Below are 20,901 nucleotides of genomic sequence, written 5' to 3'. Positions count from 1 at the left end.
GTTATAGAAAAAATAATCTAAAACAATACATTTTCCAAAATAAATCATGTCTGGGATGACTTGGCATCACATTAAAAAGCTTAATCTAAGAAGAATGTGCACCTGCTAATTTGTAATTATTAACTTACCTTTTTTTTTTAAATTCAGGTACATTACTTTCAGGTACATTAAATTCAAAATTCCTGAATGGGTCTTCTGAGCTCTCCCTTTAACAGTATTACACCAAGAACTTTTAAAACATTCATTATGTCATATATAGAAAATGGAAAGGGTACTAGCTATGCAGCAGGGGCATTTTGCAAAGTTTCAAGATATTTGGGAGCCATTAACAAGATACTGTAAAGATTGAAAATAATTTTTTTCCCTTAAATATGCACATTCAAGGTGGAGGGAAGGGGGTGAGGAGGGATATTGTGGTTTTCTTATGAATGCAATTATTGTTTTGTTATAATTAGTTATCAATATTATTTAAATTATATATGTATTTCTTCTTGTTTTAATTAGGGGGAGGGGGAGGAAATTATTGTATTTTGAATTCTTTATGTATTTAAAGTGCGTTTTCTCTAGGGTTTATGCTTTAATTATTTGTATTGCACTATTAACGTATGAAAATCAATAAAGAATTATTTTTTAAAAAATTTATTTTAACGCACCCCCCCCCCCCCCAGCAAATTTACTGAAACTGGAGGCAACTCTCAGAACCTCTATGAACACGGCTACAACCCCCGATCCAGAGTTATATAGTGACACAGGCCGAACGCTTCTTCAGCACTTCTCGGGATAACTGACAGCTGTCAGGAGAAGGAAAAAAAAAAAAAATCACCCCGGCTAAGCGGAACGCAGCCGGCCCGCTATGAAACGGAGAGTAAAGGGCAGAAAAAGAGGCTCGGCCAATCAATAGGCACCTTAGGGGACCAATCGGATACTGCCCGTAACGACCAATCAGGAGCAGGCTTACAGATTAACCCTTCTTGGCAGGCTGAGAGCCCGTTAGGGGGATACTTGTAGCTGCTTACAGCGACCTGCAGCCGGCTGGAGCTCAGAAAGAGAGCCGGTGGGGGGGTTGGGGAGCGTGCACCGTTCGCGGGAGATCTGGCTCTCGGAGAAAGAGTTTGTGTGAACGTGTTAAATACGCCTCCCAAGTAAAAATTACTTTGCATCTGCTTACCCTTACACTAGTTGCCACTACTTTTACTATAAGGAAATCTAACCCCGGGTTTTGCATTAGCCTGAATTCCCCGCTAACAACACACACATATATAGCTTTATTTTACTCTGAAGATCGTTCAACCTTGTCTTTTTTTTTTGTTTTTGAGGCAGGTTGATAACAGGATTTATTTTACCCCTTGCAGAAGCAGTGACTGTTTAGGAAAAGGAAAGAGAGAGAGAGAGAGAAAAAAAAAGAAACAGTCCAGGGGATCTATAAGGCTTTTTCTCTTTGGTTTGACCCGACGAATTTAAATCCGCATTTCCTTGGCGTCCTGAAACCTGGAGTTCCCCCTCTGGAGCACTTGCTCAGGATTTTCAACCAGCCATATATGAAATATCTCTTGCGTTTCTGAAGAGGACCCCAGGGCAGATCTGCAATACTCAGAAGTTTGAATACAAAAAAAAAAAAAAAAAAAATCACTCAACTTGCTGTAAAAAAATAAAAAATGAACCAGACGGCTGGAGCATCAAATAATGTCAGATGTCCTGCGAAAGGACCCAAGGTAAGATTGAGCCTTTCCTTCTCTTTAAGCTTTCTGTGGAAGGGGTGGTGGGTGGGGATAAAGCCTGTGGAGGAAGTTAGAGATGTACCTTCTCTTTGCATCCTTTTCTTCTTGTTACACCACTGGCTCTTGTCCCACACCAATATTCCTTCCCCGCAGTCTGGTGTTGCACACGTGTGTGTCAGGTGCTGGTTTGTTTTCTCGGCGGAATTATGGTTTTATTTGTATATTTTACAATGATGAGATTTTTTTTTTTTTTTGTACAGTATTTTCATGGGAATAAGGCTGCAAATCCCCATGCAGATTCTCCTGGTTATGAAGTAGCCAATGTATTCCAGAGGCTGAGCTGATAAACTGCAGCAATAATGTTGTATTATTTTTTTTTAACTCCACAGTCTCTAAATGTAAAATGTTGTAGCAAAGTATCTTTTGAAAACTGACGGAAAAAATAAAGGTTAGACCTCCAGTCAAAGCTGAATCAGGCTGGCAGATCTTTTTTATTCCTTTATTAATAATGTGTTTGCTAGGTGCCCCCTCCCCCTCCCCCTTCGTACCTACTGGCGAATTGCTTAACGTAATGCACTCCTGTCACACGGAGCACGATCCTGGAGGAATGTGTGCCATTGAAGCGGCAGTTTCTGGAAAGCTTTGTGCAACACAGGTGTTAATTTGTGTCTGTGTAAAATGGGGGCGGGGCTAGTTTATATCAGAAATACACAAAAATGTGTTGGTGATTTGTGTGGTTTTGAATGTTATTGATGAAGATTTTGCAACTGTAAGTTTCTCATACTGTAAAACACTGCAGTACAAAGCCTTGAACGCTGTAGCCTTCCGTAGGTCCTGTCAGGTTTCTTTCCCTGGTGGCTGAGAAAGATGGGGGAGAGGGTTGTATTGACTATAAAGTTTAAAGAAATTGTTAGCGTTGATACCTGTGCCTGGTCCTTGGATTTCAGTTAAAGGAGACCGTGACATAGAAATCCGTTTGGAAATAAGGACCCTGGCACAGTCATTTACAAACAGATATCTAAGGGCTCCTTTTATCAAGGTGCGGTAGGGGTTTAACGCGCCTGCCGCGCTAGTCGCTAACGCCTCCATTGACGAGGCGTTGGTATTTTGGCTTGCCGCGGGGGTTAGCGTGTGATGAAATGTCCGACGCGCTAACCCCCATAGGGCACCTTGATAAAAGGAGCCCTAAGTCAGGTAACATTTGTTCTTATAGTCATTTGTCATGAGTAATAAACTCAAGTAACATGCCTCATCTTAAATCAGTAAGCTGTTACATTTCACTTTTCTTTCAAGTGAGCCACGAAGTCTTCTAAACCCTCTAGTAAGGTTAATTGCAGCTTCTTGTGTTTTCTCCCCCTCCAAAATTAATGTTGGTACAAGAATCCTAGCAAAGGTAGCATGCCCCTCACACTGTACATGTTCTATTCAACCTCAGTGGTCTTCCTTCCACTGCAGATTGGGACATGATAGCTTTGTAAAAGCGACCATGTGACCAAAAAAAAACAAAAAACCAACCACACAGCAAAGTAGTCTTCAGCCTTTAACTTACAGACCCCATGCTGCCCTTTCAACTTCAGTAGCATTCCTTTATATCATAGGGTACAACAGAATAAAGCTTTATCTTAAATATATGTGCTGTGGGAAAATAAACTTGTCTCTTGTGAAACTCAACTAGTTTTGAAACTTTCTCCATAAATTCCAAAGAGTATAGGTATCCCTCAAAATGTATTTCACTAGATTAAAATACTGTCAACAACAGGTTGCTACATTAATCACCGTAGACATGAAGCTATAAATATACGTATGGATGATATTATCGTAATCTTTGCTTCAGAATCAGAGCAAGCAATGGGTCAGGGTCATGGATCAACAGGTTGAATGGGATGGAAAAAAATTGGATGGATTTCTATATTCAAAACATGACCCATCTTTTTTTAAAGTAGGAGCTTATGTATTTGAGCTTAGTTTCTACAGTGGACATTTTGAAGGGGCAAATTCAAAATACTGAAGGGAATAGACTTAGTAGATAAAGACAGATTGTTCACCTCTCCAAGGTAGATAGAATGAGAGGGCACTCTCTAAAGTTGAAAGGGGATAGATTCTGTACAAACGTAAGGAAGTTCTTCTTCACCCAGAGAGTGGTAGGAAACTGGAACACTCTTCCGGAGTCTGTTATAGGGGAAAACACCCTCCAGGAATTCAAGACAAAGTTGGACAAGTTCCTGCTAAACTGGAACGTATGCAGGTGAAGCTGGACTCATTTAGAGCAATGGTCTTTGACCTGGGGGCCACCACATGAGCGGACTGCTGGGCATGATGGACCACTGGTCTGACCCAGCAGCGGCAATTCTTATGTGGGAATGGTGCTCCCAAATTTAGCAAGGTGGCAGGATGCTTGGAAATAACATCCTCTGTGTATTTGCTGAATTAATTGTCATTGATTATATTCAATGGATAGTGGACCTTGTAAGCCAGTGGTCTCAAACTCACGGGCCGGGGGCCACATGTGGCCCGCCAGGTACTATTTTGTGGCCCTCGGTATGTTTATCATTATCACAAAAGTTAAAAAAAAAACACATTTTCTTGATGATATGTCTCTTTATCTATAAATGGCAATATTATTATTAAGATTTAGCCAAAAGGAAAGATTTATAAACTATAAAGAGTTTTACCTCATGCAAAATGGTCATTTCTTTAATAAGACATTAACTATTTTTTTCTGAGGCCCTCCCAAGTACCTACAAATCCCAAATGTGGCCCTGCAAAGGGTTTGAGTTTGAGACCACTGCCAAAGGTCCATCAAGCCCAGTATCCTGTTTCCAACAGTGGCTAACCCAGGTCTCAAGTACCTGGCAGAAACCCAAAGAGTAGCAACATTCCAGAGATGAGATTGTGATGTCATAATGCCTCATTCCACCAATGCCTAAGAGCCAAACTCAACAGTGATGTCACAGTGGCTTCACTGTCCTATACTTGGCTCACATAAGAACATAAGAAAACCATAGTGGGACATTCCAAACGAGGCCCTGGGGCCACATGCAGCCCGCCAGGTACTATTTTGAGGCCCTCGGTATGTTTATCATAATCACAAAAGTAAAAATAAAACAGTTTCTTGATGATATGTCTCTTTAGCTATAAATGACAATATTATTATTAAGACTGAGCCAAAAGGAAAGATTTATAAACTATAAAGAGTTATATCTCATGCAAAACGGTCATTTCTTTAATAAGACATTAACTATTTTTTTCTGAGGCCCTCCAAGTACCTACAAATCCCAAATGTGGCTCTACAAAGGGTTTGAGTTTGAGACCACTGATGTAAACGCTGGGTCACATGAATCATTGATCAGCTTGTACAGCCTTATTGTAGACTTCTGCTGCTAAACTTACTTTGTTGAAGTCCAACTTTGATAGTCCTTTGGAGCAACCATATTATTGTGTATTCCAGCTACTATTGGGAGCCAATTTAAAGCATATTGTGCATCTTTTAACTTTTTATCTGACTTTAATCCTTCTTATTAGACCTCATATCTAAAGTTAATTACTGTGACTCATCTTTTGGCATTGCAGATTTTAGGTTCTTTTGGCATTGCAGATTTTAGGTTCATATCCACATGGAGGGGATTCTCTGGGGGGGTTGTTCCTTTACTTTAGAACTCTATGTAAACTTTTAAAAATATGGTTATTTACCAAGCATTTGGGCGAGCCTCATTAGTTTTACAACTCATTATAGAAGTTGTTCTTTGTCTTCTGAAAATGCCACCAAGAAACCAATCCAAAATTCTCAACAAGAGAGCTTGCAAGCCCTTGTTTCGCATTACGTGCTGTGTCGGAGAAACAAACCTCTGCTGCAAAACTCATTGGCGAAGTTTTGTACTTCGTGAGGTCTATCCTGTAGGATTTTGAGGTCCACTTTGTAGCATTATATCTAGCTCACTTGCCCATCTGACACTAAGCAGTGATAAGACACTTTGTTTGAAGCTAGTTTACAATTTAGTAGTGGTGTCTTTCTGCTTCCTTATTCTTTTTGATAGTAGGATATATATTTACTGTAAACAGGGGTGTCCAACCTTCTGGCTTCCCTGAGCCGTATTGGCCGAAAATTTTTTTTTTACAAATGCTGCAGCAAGACAGAGGAGGGAGCCGGCAAGACGGTAAACACCCGGGGGCAGCAGAGGAAAACGCTGCATCGCCCTCGACCGGGGCCGCAGGTTGGACACCCCTGCTGTAAACCAATCAGAACTCTGAGATTGAGGTGGTATATAAACATTGATTGTTATGTTAGGTGTACTCTTTTGGGATTCTCAATATACTGTGGCATAGCAATTAAAGAGGAAAGTCTTGGTTTGAATATATGCACCCTAATTCTATATATGGCACTCAAAACCGCACAGCAAATATGGGCGAGTACCCAATTTACGTATGCAATTTAATTAATAAATCGATTAACATGATAATTGGGTGCTAACAACCATCAACTATGTGTGCTAATTTGCATTAGTTTAAATTTGTGCATGCATCTTTAGGCGCAGGAATTCGCACATAAAATTTACATGTGGATCCGAAAGGGGTTGGCTGTGGGCGGGGCATGGGTGGTCTGTGGGTGTCCCTTGAATTTGCGCAGTTTTACAAAATAAGGGAGATCTGTGCCCTAATTTAGGCACAAGAATTTATAAGTAAATTCTGTAAACGACGCACATCGCTTCATGTCATTTATAGAATAGCACTGAAGCACAAATTTTTATCAACGCTGATTTTTCAACACCGTGTACAGAATGCAGTTCATGACTTTGAAGTCCTGCAGTACAGTCAAAATATTTGCTTCTCTTGCTGCAATTTCAAAACTAGGAGAAACTGAGTAAAACTTAAGTCCTAAAGAATTTTTGCGCGGTCTTACAGAGTTTGAGTCCAGTGGCAGTTCTTGGCTTATGGATTTGTTTTCATTGTTAATAGCTATGAGTAAAGACTGCGTCAGGTGGCGTCACCAGGGAAATCAAGAGCGAATTGACATAGTTTGGCCTAATGATTAGAGCAGCAGACTGAGAGCCATAGAAGTCAAAGACTCGGATTTCACATCCCCTTCTAGCACTCCTTGTGAGACGTTCAGCAAGTTACTTCCCTCTCACTTGTTCGGTTCATAGACAGTAACGCGGAAGACAAAGGCGCGCGCCGACAACTGAGTGCAAGACGGAGGCGCGCGCCGAAGAAAAAGACTTTTTAGGGGCTGCGATGGGGGGTTTTGTTGGGGAGCCCCCCCACTTTACTTAATACAGATCGCGGCGGCATTGTGGGGGGGTTTGGGGGGTTGTAACCCCCCACATTTTAGTGAAAACGTAACTTTTTCCCTAAAAACAGGGAAAAAGTTAATTTTTCAGTAAAATGTGGGGGGTTACAACCCCCCAAATCCCCCACAACGCCCCCACAACGCGGCACGATCTGTATAAAGTAAAGTGTGGGGGGTTTCCCCCCCACACCCCCCGTCGTAGCCCCTAAAAACAGTCTTTTTCTTCGGCGCACGCCTCCACGCTGCACTCAGTTGTCTGCTCGCGCCTTTGTCCCGGAGCGCTTTTGACCTGACACCCACTTGTTCAAGTATAGACTTAGGCCTGGATTCTACATAGTGAGATCCAAATTACATGCACAAAGCAGTATGTGCAACTTAATTCTTTAGCAAGGTAATCAGCGCTGATAACTAGCAATTAACCCCTAATAATAATAATAATTGATAATTGGCACCAGTGGTGTAGTACGGGAGGGTGTGGACCGCCCTGGGCGCCATCTTGGTGGGGGCGCTGGCACCTCTCCTCTTCTCCACCCCCCACTCCTCCCCCGCTGTGCGCGCACCCTCGCTTACCCTCCCCCCCACCGTACCTCTAGCTCTTCACTGGGGTGAGCAGCAGCTCCAACCTGCTGCTCGCGCTGGCCTTGGCGCTTCCCTCTGATGTCACTTCTGGGCCCCCACGTCTAGGAAATGACGTCGGAGGGAGAGCAGGCGCGGGCAGCACGTTGGAGATTCTCCTCATGGCGGGGAAGGGAAGTTTCAAGTTTATTAAAATTTGATGCAAACGCTTAAAATAATATTTCAAAGCGAATGCCATATATTAAAACTCGGGGGTAACAAAACCACCTAATAATACATACAAAGACAAATTCTGAGGACAGACGTACAGAAACAGAAGGAAGAAGGTTAGAACTACAATATTTTAGAGAAAGGCGACATTGAAGGGTAACATAGTAGGTCGGGGACGAAAGAAGGAGTAGATCGGGTCAAATAATGGAAAGGTAATCTGTGGTAATGTTATCTGTGAAAGCGAGTTTTAATTTTCGAAGGTGCGCATGAAGGGGGGAGGGTGGCACCACCACCCCGGGTGTCTTCCATCCTTGCTATGCCAGTGATTGCCACCAATTAGAAGTGGCGGCCCATCTTTCTAAGTGTATCCTATAGAGTGGTTCGTATAAACTCTAGTGTTTGAATCTGAAAAGAGGGCATGGCCAGGGGATCATGAGTGTTCATAAAAGTTGCATAGAATACGTCCGATCTGCGCTTAGCGTAGGCGCAGGCTTTTGGCCTGGTGTTTACTGGCCTAAATGGGTGTGCCTAAGTATTAGTCGCAGCTATGGGCATTGAGCATGATTTCTATATATGGTGAGTGCCTTTAATGGAATCGCACTGAGGGCTCCTTTTACTAAGCTGCGATAGCGTTTTTGGCGTGCGCAGAATTGCCGCGCACGCTGCACCCGCGCTATGCAGCTAGAACTAACGCCAGCTCAGTGCTGGCGTTGGCGTCTAGCGCGCGCTAAAACCGCTATCGCAGCTTAGTAAAAGGAGCCCTAAGTGCCATGTCTGGATAGCACTGAGTTGGTTTTTTTTTTAAATGCCATATGTAGAATTTGGGGGTTAAAGGGCAATTCGGTACCCTAGGGGCTCCTATTTCTGTGTCAATTGCATGCTTAAACTACTAGAACTTACAGGCCTTTTTGCGCACATAACCTGCGGAAGAGTTAGCGGGGTGCCTCGGAGCTGTTCTGCAAACACCTGCTGAACTTACGAAGCACATATTTGGGAACGTGTGCGTCCAGAAGAGCAGAGCACGAATGGGACATAGGCATGTGTTCCTCTTATGGGAATAACTTTGCTGCACACATCCGTGCCACATGTAGACATGCATACAGGTGTCGGCTGTATGACTGGTACAGTGTCGTAGTGAGGGTGAGCTGTGCCCCACTTCCCCCCGTGCCCCCTGCCGCAAGCGCGTGCCCCTTTCTCGTATCTTTTTAACTTCGGCGCAAGCAGCCACCCACTTGCTGCCCGCATCGGCTTTGGCACTCTCTCCGAGGCTACTTCCTGTGCGCGGGCCCCGGAAGTGACGTCAGAGAGAGCGCCGAAGCCGCTGCGGGCAGCAAGTCGGTGGCTGCTTGCGCCTAAGTTAAAAAGGTACGGGTGGAAGGGGCGCATGCTGCAGGGGGAGGAGTGGGAAGGGGGGGGAAGAGAGGAGGAGAGGGGTGCCAGCGTCCTGAGCAAGATGGCGCCCGGGGTGGACCGCCCCCCCCCCCTCCCCTTACTATGCCACTGGGCTGGTGTAACTGCAGGTACCGGAATGTTAGCAAGGAGATATTGGGTTACTCTGCCATTCTCTAATGCGGGGGTGTCAAAGTCGGTCCTCGAGGGCCGCAATCCAATTGGGTTTTCAGGATTTCCCCAATGAATATGCATGAGATGTATTAGCATACAATGGTGCATGCAAATAGATCTCATGTATATTCATTGGGGAAACCCTGAAAACCCGACTGGATTGTGGCCCTCGAGGACCGACTTTGATACCTGTGCCTAATGGAACATAGGGGCCTAGATTCTGTTCTAGAATGGACTCCTAATGCCCGCCCTCAAGGCATCTAAATGCAGGTGTTTTAAGGCTTTGTTTGGTTTAGCTCCCAAATATATAATTGAGTTTTTCTCTTTTGCAACCAACAGACATAAGATAAACTCGCATCTGAATTTTGTTTTTCCGCCTGTTAGAGGATGTAAACTTAAAAAACATCATCAAAATCTTTTTTCATATCAAACAGCGTTATGGGGTAAGGATTTAGAACAATTGCTTTTGCTTACTGACACTTATGGGGAATTTAGGAGACATCTAAAAACATATCTGTTTTTGAAGTATTTAGGCAGCTAATTCGTACAAATGTTATGCACTGTTTTGATCATTTTAGCGTCTCCAATTATTGGCTTTTAACTTTTTTAGTTCTATTCAACTTCTTTTATTGTGTGTTTTTTTTTTTTTAAACTAATGTAAACCGCATAGAACTTTATGGCCTTGCGGTATATAAACTGATTATTATTATTATTATTATTGTTATTATTATTATTCACTTCCAGGACTGCCTCCTTAGATTGCAAGTCTGTGGAGATAGGGAAATGCGTTCAGGTGCAGTAAGCAACTTGCCTTGTGCTACCGATGAAAAGGAACAAATTAAAGAAAAAGAAAATCTGAATAGGTTGAAAAAGGGTTGAGGTATTAAAAATGTGCAACAGGCCGATTGCTTATTTGACAAGTAGGTTTTAACATTAGCATTTTCAAACTCTCTATTTTTTGTGTTAGGATTTATTTCAAGAAAGGCTAAAGAATCCTTGATGTAAAAGTCTGGTTTTGGTAATGGGGGGGGGGGATAAGAGTGCCACCCTCCCATGGCATTTGATTACTAGGCTTTTCTCTTGTCAGTTCTCCTTCCTTGAGTTGGGATTGAGGGATTAGGGGGCATTGTAAATGGGTTCTTGGCATTGTGGGAGGGGTAGGGGTTGCTCATTGTATGGATTTTCTTGTGGATGCTGTATTTTTTTTGTTTTGTTTTGTTTTTGCTGTTTGATATCTTTCAATAATAAAAAAAATTGTTTCAACTTAGACAAAAAAAAAAAAAGGTCAAATTCCGCCAGTATAATACAGTGTATAGGATAAGTGGCCAGGAAACAAATGGGCAAGCAAGCAGCACGACAAAACAGAGCAGACCAGCACAGCGTAGTTCTAAATGTTTATTCGCCACAAGCAGGTAAAAGAATCAATCAACAACAGCAACGATTTATTATTATTTCTATAGCGCCACCAGACGCATGCAGCGCTGCACATTGTACCTGTAACAGACGGTTCCTGCTCAGAAGAGCTTACAATCTAATTATGACAGCCACACAGGACAAAAGGGGAGTCCTGACAAGGGCTCAGGTAGGGAATTAGAGGAGGGGCTGATGAGGTGGAATCACATAGGATAAAGAGGAGTCTGAGCTTAGTGCTCATGACGTGAATTAGAGGGGGCTAGAGAGGTGGGAGAGGACTATCAAGGGGGTGATAGACAAGATATGTCAGTAGGGTTAGGATTTAAACGCAGCTTCAAATAAGTGAGCTTTCAGTCTGGATCTGAATGTCGCCAGAGACGGAGCCTGATGTAACGAGCCTCTAAAAGCAAGACGTGGCAATGTTTCGCCGTCTATCAGGACTGCATTATGGACCAAATACGCAATATCCAGCAGGTATATATCTTAAGTATTGTGTTTGCCAATGTCTTTCAGAGAGACTGTTATTTATTGATTGATTGATTGTTGTATCTACTTGTGGTGAATAAATTCTTTGAACTACGCTGCGTTGGTCTGCTCTGTTTTGTTTATGTATAGAAACAGGACAAACGAAAAATATGATGCTTTGAGTTTGTCATAAATAAAACCTACAGATAATCTGAAACGTTCAAGTCTCTTGTGAAATGCTCACACGTGTGGTGCTGAGCATCAGAAAGCCACTTTTCAGATTAGTAACAGATGACAACTGAATATAAACCCCTTAAACTGGAATTATTTGCTGGTGGAAACTCACTGTAATACCTCTCTCAAGTGTCACTTGCCTCTTTATCACCAAGCATTATCTTTAGAAGGCCAAACGGGTAGTAAAGGTGATGGCAAAAGCCAGGCGCATGCTAGGGTACATAGGGAGAGGAATGACTGAGTGGTGTAGTAATGGGGGTGTGGACCGCCCCGGGTGCCAAGTTTGTGAGGGTGCTGGGACCTCTCTGCCTCACCCTGCCACACCGTGCCATTCCTCCCCACCCCGTACCTCTTTATTATCTTCGCTAGTGCAAGCAACTTCTGCCTGTTGCTTGCGCCAGCCTGGTTCCTCTCTGAATCAAATTCTGGGTCTTGGGGCCAGAAAGTGACGCCGGAGGGAGATTCAACCCTGGCACGAGGATCATGCTGCAGAAGCCACTCGTGCTGGTGAAGATTAAGAGGAATGGTGGGGAGGAGGGGGCGGGAGGAGTGGGGGTGTGGAGAGGAGGACATGGGGGGGTGCAGGATGTGGGGGTGCCTCCTACCCTTACTATGCCACTGGAATGACCAGCAGGAAAAAGGAACTGATAGGGCCTCTTTATAAGTCTCTGGAGAGACCTCATTTAGAATATTGTGTACAATTCCAGAGACCGCACTCTGACAAAATATATAAACGGGATGGAGCTGGTCCAGAAGGTGGCCACTGAAATGTTCAGTAGTCTTCATCGTAGAGTGAAAGGGGATAGATTTAAATATCTCAATATGTACGCTTTGAAAGAAAGGCAGGAGAGGAGAGATGTGATAAACTTAACTATCTCTGTGGTATAAAAGCACAGGAGGTGGGCCTGTTTCAGAAAAGTTGAAAGGAGACAGATTCAAAACGAATGCTAGGAAGTTCTTCTTTACCCAACGAGTGGTGGACACCTGGAATGCGCTTCCAGAGGACGTAATAGGGCAGAGCACAGTACTGGGGTTTAAGAAAGGATTGGACAATTTCCTGCTGGAAAAGGGGATAGAAGGGTATAAATAGAGGATTACTGCACAGGTCCTGGACCTGTTGGGCTGTCGCGTGAGCGGACTGCTGGGCATGATGGACCTCAGGTCTGACCCAGCAGAGGCATTGCTTATGTTCTTATGTTTCAACTGCTAAGAAATTCTGGTACAAGAAGCATAGGATGAAGGTGAGGTAGGCTCGAGTGACCTAAGGAAATAGTTCTCTACAGAAAGTGTGGTGAACGTATGGAATGGCCTCTCAAGGGAAGTGGTGGAGGCAAAGCCTATCCAAATTCAGGAAAGCAAGGGACCAACAGAATCTCTAAAGGAAAGGAAAAGATACAAGATGAGCACACTGGATAAACCTTATGGTTTTTATCTGCTGTCATTTTCTCTGTTTCTGAACATCATAGAATGACTTGTTTTTATATCTATACCAGCGTGTCACAAACTTTATTTTACAGTGCGGCACCCTAATCTCGTGGTGGCTGCTGGAGGGCACCCGGAAATTCACGGACGTCAATGCGATGACATTACATTACCGCCGGGGGAGGGGGAGGGCTGCAGAAGGAGAGGTGAGGAGAGGCGCAAGCGCCGACTGACTGACTACAGGATGTGCCTCTCTTCACAAGAGGCGTGTCCTGTAAGCAGTCATCCGGCACTTCTCCTCCTCGCCGGCATCTCGCAGCACACCTGGAATCTGCCGGGGCACATGGTTTGCGATACACCGATCTATCTGATAAACAGTACACTTCCCCCTCCGCATTCGCAGTGATAGGGGAACGACAAGACAGCAAATGGAGAAAAACCGCGAATAACTTTTTGTATGTTGTTTGCGGTTTTTCTGTAAAAAAAAACCAAAAAAAAAAAAAAAAAAGACGCACAACCGCGAATAACCTGACCTGTTCCAGTGAAGAAAGTGCAGCTCGGAGCAGTAATTTTCTCTGTACATCGCCGGGCAGCGATTTCCTGTGATGTAAATTTGGGTGCGGGGCCTTCGATTGAAAAACCGCAAGTAACCGCGGACCGCAAAACCGTGAATATGGAGGGGTAAGTGTAGTCTCCTATGAGGAGATAATTGTGATACTTGTGTGATGCTAAGAACAGAAACAAAGTGGATGACAGCTATATTACGTGCTCAGCTGTATAAATAATGAAGTACTGCAGAAATGAAACTTTAATCATGAAGCAACTGAAAGCACTGCAGCGTTGCAATTGAAGCTCCATCTAAATTCTCTAGCAGTCATTTGGACAAACAATGAATATTGGTCCAGATGCTCTAAAATCCTTACATTCATTGTAGTGGTGGTAAATTGTCCGATTTGAAAACGACGATCGATGCTCGAAGAGCCTCGCGTGCAAATGAGGTTCACGGAAATCCCATCCGATTAGTCGTTGGGCGAAAGTGGCTGACACATGGCGCAGAATACTCAACTGAAAGAGGCATGAATGTGCGCGTGAGCATCAGCCGTAGGCGTGCCTTATAGGAGCGCATCATAGGCGCATGTCATAGAGGAGGGAAGGGGGAGGGGCGAAACGTGAAAACCTTTTTTTTTTTTTTTTTTTTTTTACACTGCTACAGCGAGATAAGTGCTCTCCTCGTGCAATCGGCAGCCTCTTATGCATGCGGCTCAGACGTGCCTGTAACACACACGCCTGAGCTGTGTTTTTAACACTACAGGCACCCCCCAGTCCAGCCGGTAATTTTGGAGTGTTAACCCTTTCAGGACCAAGGGACATATTTGTCCCATAACTTTAAAATCCTATAAATTTTGATTGGGATAGTCTACAGTTCTAAATTTGATATGTACGGATTCCATATGATACTGCCTTTATGTAAACAAACTGGTTCCGACATTCATTCATTAGCGTCGTTGCCAGATTCACGAGAAGATTCACTTGCCACACTGTCCATAAGCCAGAAGTGTGATTTTTTTAAAAAAAAATAATGATATTTCACAAAAAAAATCAATTTTTTGGCATCTGCAAGCCCTTTTTACCATAAAAATGTCGTCAAAACCACAAAAATTGGCCTACGATCCTTATGGTCCTGAAAGGGTTAAAAGTTAGTGCTTCATTTTATACATCAACAAGCAATGTCAGAGCATTACTCAGAGCGCTAGTTTTAAATATAAATGATTTCATTGTACTACATTTACATAGCAGAGTGCAGGATGCTGGGAAGCACGGAAAAGACAATGGCATGTGCATCGATGGGTAAAATACTTTGATGCTAAACCAGTTAGAACCGGTTTAGTATCGATCATTACATTTATTTATTTAAAAATTCATTACTCACAACCATCGAACAATTCTAAGCGAGTTACAATCCAAACATGCATAATTAAAACAAACAACGATGCATAAAAACAAATCATTTAATAAACTATATCAAAGCAATAAAATTCTTCCTAACACCAAGATGCATTTATTTAAAAAAGCAAAGCAGAATAATGACTATTTGCTTAAATTATTCCTAACTCCATCATTTACCAAGAAGCATTTATGAAAAAAGCATAGTTTTAACCATTTTCCTAAACTGAAGTAAACCGGTAGCACTCCTGATATCCAATGGTAATGCATTCCACAATATTACTCCCCGCACGGTCAATAAAGCATGCCGAATGCCTACTAACTTTATTTGCTTAATAGATGGAACCTGAAGACTGATCTGATCGTCAGATCATAATGCACTACGAAAATGTTATATTTGCAAATGGAGAGCTAAGTTGAAAACATTGGGGCCTTTATCCCCCAAAGGCTATTTTCGTGGCAATGATCTAAGCAATCGGCTAATTACTACTGATCCATCTTAAGACAATTAAGTCATTTCATGTAAATATTTGCAGAACAGATTTCTGTTCTAAATTTGAACTTTCTGCTGGCTAGTCGGTATTCATTTCATGTCAAAGAAACAAAACCAGCAAGGAAAATGTTGGCGATACTCAAAGGTGTGGTCTATGGCTGGGGTGGGAGTGCTGTCTATGGAGTGGCGGAGCTCCATCTTTCTTTCTACTTTAGGAGTCTGCTGACATGCTTGTCATAGCCTATACATGGAAACAAATACGATCCCTGTCTCTACGGTTCCCTCTAAGCTGAGCAGGAGTCCTCCAACTTCATTGCTGCCAGTGGGTACTAGTGCTTCAGTATTGTGTTTTCATTCACTTGGGACCGGCAGGTTCTCTGGATTCCCTCACTGTTGAAACTATGATAGTGAAACAGCAACAGCTCGTAAAAAGAATCAAGGATAACAGTAAGAATTTGCATAATTTGAATAAAGATCTCCTGGATCTGGTACTTCATTTCAAAGTTGATATCATTGTGCTTTGTTATGCTAACCAAGATGGATTATAACAGTAGTTCCCAACCCTGTCCTGGAGGACCACCAGGCCAATCAGGTTTTCAGGCTAGCCCTAATGAATATGCATGAGAGAGATTTGTATATAATGGAAGTGACAGGCATGCAAATCTGCTCCATGCATATTCATTAGGGCTATCCTGAAAACCCGATTGGCCTTGTGGTCCTCCAGGACAGGGTTGGGAACCACTGGATTATAACATACTAGTGTTTAAGCCCGTTACATTAACGGGTGCTAGAATATATACCTGTCTGTCTTTCTTTCTTTATGTCTCTCTCCCTGCTCCTGTCTCTTTCTTCCTTTCTTTCTGTCTCTCTCCCTCCTGCTATTTTTCTCTCTCTCTCCCTGGCATCCTTTGTCTGTCTGTCTTTTTTTCTGTCTGTCTCTCTGGTCCCCTGTCTGTCTTTATTTCTGTCTGTCTCTCTCCCTGGCCTCCTTTGTCTGTCTGTATTTCTTTCTGTCTATCCCCCCCCCCCCTCTTTCCTTTGCAGAAGCAGCAGTGATATTTCCCTTCCCCTCCAGATCCCTGTGAAGTAGTAGCAGCATTTTCCCCCACCCCCCATTCCCTTCTCTTACCTGAGCTGTCCTGCTCCGTTCGGCCCCTCCCCCTTCCCTTCCCGCGGGCTGGCCTGCTGCGGCCGAAGGTTTTTGTTTTAAGCTTTATAAGTGCCGGCGGCGGCTCCTCTCACGCTGATGATCCTCCTGTAAAGAGCAGCCTGCGATGATGGCCGGCTTTAGCGAACCTCGCAGGCCGCTCTCCAGCCTCGGTAGCACGTTCTCTCTGACGCACGGGATCGCATCAGAGGGAACGTGCTACCGAGTTGGAGAGCGGCCTGCGAGGTTCGCTAAAGCCGGACACCATCGCAGGCTGCTCTTTACAGGAGGATCAGCAGCAGCAGCGGTGGCGGCGAGTGAGGGCCGAGTTGTGTTCCCTGCCGAGGATGCGGGCAGGGAGAGAGCTTACCTGGCTTCCAGGGTGAGTGAGGGCGGGAGGAGGGGAGTGGCCAGAATGTTCCCTGTCACCGGATTGGCTGCCACGGATCAGAAATCACGCCGGCAGGGATCACGAAATTTCAAGAGCGCATGAGCGCTCTAGGGTTTTATTATATAGGATTAGCAAAACAATGGTATTACTAAATACAAAAGAGACATCATAAAGTAATAGCATATATGAATATGGTGAAGCAACCAGTAATGTAAAATCCCATTCATCGACCCTTCATATCTCAGCTCCATCACCACTCGTCACTTGTATTTCTAACCATAGTTAATGCATAACTAGGGCTACCAGACGTCTAGGTTTTCCCCGGACATGTCCCGGACTGCTTTTCAAAACCCGGCACTTTGGCGGGGGTTTGAAAAGCTGGTGAGATTGGGGCCATGGCTGGAGTGCATCTGGGCATACATGGATGCAATCCAGCCCCGGCCTGAAGAGATGAGGTTTGGGGGGAGGGGGGGGGCTGGGTTTGGGGGGGTGGACCCAGGGGGAAAACCGGGGGGGGGGGGGGGTTGTCACGCATCCTCTTTTTTTTAATTCAAGGATGCTTACAATACCTAATCCAGGAGCCCTTTTCTTTCCCTGGAGTAACATTCATTTCAGGTTTTCAACTCCAAACGCCTCTTTAGAGACAAAGTAATTCCTAATGTTTTATCCACCCCCCTCCCTCCTTTATATATATATTTTTTACCACCTCTTGTACCTTCCTCCCCTGCCATATCAATCTCAAGTAATATATGATTATGATTATTGAGATCTTCTATACCGCTACTAATGCCTGGGGAGTCAATTCTGAGCGGTCTACATGAGCCTCTGCAAAGGCATTACCTGCTGTAAAGGTGTTATGATACATTAGCTTCTATAGTGATGTTACCATAAGGAGTTGTGAGGTGTTACAATGCATAGGCTCTATACTGAAATACACAGAGCTCTGTGGTGGTGTTATAGAGTTATTAATATTGTACTGGCATGGTTATGCCAATAATTCATCCTCCTTATATGCACCTACCTTTTCATCCTACTTATATGCACATGTTTATACCAAATCAGTTGCCCTATATATGTACACATGTAATACTAGGTTTACTATATATTTATATATATTTACTGTGTTTCCCTGAAAATAAGACAGTGTCTTATATTAATTTTGGGTCCAAAAAATGCATTAAGGCTTATTTTTTTTCATGTACAACAATCATCTCTCCCTTCCTCTCATCCACCCCAATTCTTCCTCTTTCTTCCCACCCCCACCCCCCATGTGCAGCATCTTTCTATCCCTCCCATCCCCTTGTGCAGCAGAACCCCACTGACCCTCCCACCGTGAGACTGACATAACTCTGCTCCAAAGCCTCCAAAAACAGCAGCGACGGCAGCTGTTTTTGGAGGATTCAGAGCTGAGGTGTCAGGTCTCACTTGGGTGGGGATCGCTGAATTGAAGAGTCCGATTTCTTTTTTTTGGGGGGGGGCGAATCAGGTAGCACTAGTGTCAGGGATGAAGTCGGGGAGTGTCGGGGACATTCGGGGGTCAATCTTAACTAGGGCTTACTATTTGGGTAGGGCTTATATTAGGAACGTCTTTAACAATCATTATAGGGCTTATTTTTGGGATAAGTCTTATTTTCAGGGAAACAGGATATATACATTTATATGTAAGCTCTCCCCTCCACATTTAATTATCACATGCTTACTCTCCCCCTTTTACTAAGCCGCAGTAGAGGTTTCTACCGCGGCCTGGAGCGCTAAATGCACCGACGCTGCTCTGTCGCTCATAGAGTTCTTTTGAGCGTCGGAAGCAGCTTCAGAGCATTTAGTGCTCGGAGCCGCGGTAGAAACCTCTACTGTGGCTTAGCAAAAGGGGGCCTTAGTGCTTCATGCCCCTCCCCAAAATTAACTAGTGACGATTAGTGCGCACTAAGAGGCAAAGCAGCACAAAATGCTTCAATGCATCTTGTGATGAGTCTGCGTTCGGCACATTACCACTTAATACAGCTTAGTAAAGAAAAAAAAAAAAAATTGGAACGGCTCTGTATTGATTGTCAAAAGAAAATGTCCGTGCCAGGGTTGCTGTGATTTATGTCAAATACAGACCCAACATAAACAGCTGAAGATTGACCACTGGAAAAATAATTTTAGAAAGAGAGTAGGTGATTATATTAAAGATGCATACCTTTATTTTAAATATTTATAGAAGGATCAGACGTGACAGAGATTTAAACAAAACTGAAAGCAAACTTAGGAATGAGACCATCAGACAAAAGAATAGAATCAACAGAGAAAATGATGCCGTGAGTAGAGGTATGCAGGGCAAAATCTTTCATTTTGTTTAGCTTCCTGTATCCTTTGAAGGATTTTTTTTTTTTTATTTGTATTTTGGAGGAGTAATACATACCACTCAGTATTTACAGAGGCCCTGATCCTCCCCTGTACCTTCCTCCCCTGCCATATCAATCTCAAGTAATATATGATTATGATTATTGAGAGCTGCTATACCGCTACTAATGCCTGGGGAGTCAATTCTGAGCGGTCTACATGAGCCTCTGCAAAGGCGTTACACTACATGACCTGCTGTAAAGGTGTTATGATACATTAGCTTCTATAGTGATGTTACCATAAGGAGTTGTGAGGTGTTACAATGCATGGGCTCTATACTGAAATACACAGAGCTCTGTGGTGGTGTTATAGAGTTATTAATATTGTACTGGCATTAAAAAAATGCCTAAAGATAGGTGTCTATATTGGCATGCCTAGTCGATCTAGGCGCCTAAGTTACCCCCCTCCTTTACTAATGCGTAGCACGGGTTTTAGCGCCGGCAGCGGTGGTAACGGCTCTGATGCTGATAGGAATTCTATGAGCATCGGAGCAGTTGCCGCCACTGCCGGCGCTAAAATGCGCGCTATGCGTTAGTAAAAGGGGGGGGTTCATTTTTTAAATTGACTTAATCGGCAGTGATAATTGAAAGCACCACTAAAAAACAATTAAAAACGATAAAAAAATAATTAGCCACTTGGAGGTAGGTGCCTGGTTAGGAGCAGAATTAGGGTAGAGTTTGGGCAAGAATTGACTTGGGCACCTAGGCCAAGAAAACTCTGGCCTAAAAAGCAGTGAACATAAGAATAGCCTTACTGGGTCAGACCATTGGTTCATCAAGCCCAGTAGCCCATTCTCACGGTGGCCAATCCAGGTCCCTAGTACCTGGCCAAAACCCAAGGAGTAGCAACATTCCATGCGGAATCCTCAAAGAGTAGCAACATTCTAGAACTCCAAGGAGTAGCAACATTCCATGCTACCGATCTAGGGCAAGCAGTGGCTTCCCCCATGTCTTTCTCAATAACCGACTATGGACTTTTCCTCCAGGAAATTGTTTAAACCTTTCTTACAACCACCTACGCTATCCGCTCTTACCACAACTTCTGGCAACGCCTTCCATTGCTTAACTATTCTCTGGTTCTAAAAGTATTTTCCTGTGCATCTAAGGATTCAACACCTACCAGAGTGATAAACGGCACCTAGTGGGTGACTGGCAGTTACGCCTAATGGCACCTATGATTTATGCACACAACAAGGGAGTCGTGAGGGCAGGATGTCAATAGATCAGCCAAGGGTGTTTTGTCAAAAAAAAATCACTTTATTGATGAATAAGCCGTATGGGTTCAATAGACTTGTCACTGATAGTGTTTCAACGTCTGTGCCTTTTTCAAGAGTCTTACTTGAATGTGACACAGTGCATGCATGCACTATGGCAGACACTCTATAGAGATTTTGGTTGAGATCAAAAATGAAAACCAGTGTTGGAGCAAAACTCAAGATTAGCATCTGGTGCACTAATTTTGGCCATAAGCCTTAGTAAAAGGGCACCTTAGGTCTCCTTTTATCAAGCCGCGCTAGCGGGGTTAACGCTCGCGACGTTTCATCACGCGTTAACCCCTGCGCTGGCCTAAAAACTACCGCCTCCTCAAGGGAAGCGGTAGCAGCTAGCGCGTGGTATTACGCGCGTTCAACCGCTTGCGCGGCTTGATAAAAGGAGCCCT

General features: G+C 43.7%; 1 protein-coding gene across 2 annotated transcripts in view; it reads left to right on the top strand.

The window, feature by feature from the left end:
• The first annotated feature begins 984 nt into the window (after window positions 1-984).
• DPP6 (dipeptidyl peptidase like 6) overlaps window positions 985-20,901 on the top strand; it is a 1,246,761-nt gene continuing 1,226,844 nt past the window's right edge. The window contains exons 1-2 of one of the 2 annotated variants that reach the window (XM_033931638.1): window positions 985-1,142; window positions 1,353-1,712. In XM_033931638.1, the coding sequence (XP_033787529.1) occupies window positions 1,656-1,712 (57 nt within the window). In that variant the 5' untranslated portion in view covers window positions 985-1,142; window positions 1,353-1,655. Of the gene's footprint in view, window positions 1,713-20,901 lie in introns of both variants that reach the window. The other variant, XM_033931637.1, reaches the window with a different exon arrangement.

Source organism: Geotrypetes seraphini, chromosome 2, assembly GCF_902459505.1.
Source record: "Geotrypetes seraphini chromosome 2, aGeoSer1.1, whole genome shotgun sequence".
Taxonomy (NCBI): Eukaryota; Metazoa; Chordata; class Amphibia; order Gymnophiona; family Dermophiidae; genus Geotrypetes; species Geotrypetes seraphini.
The sequence above is the reverse complement of the archived record's forward strand: the minus strand, read 5'-3'. Positions and strand labels throughout refer to the sequence as shown.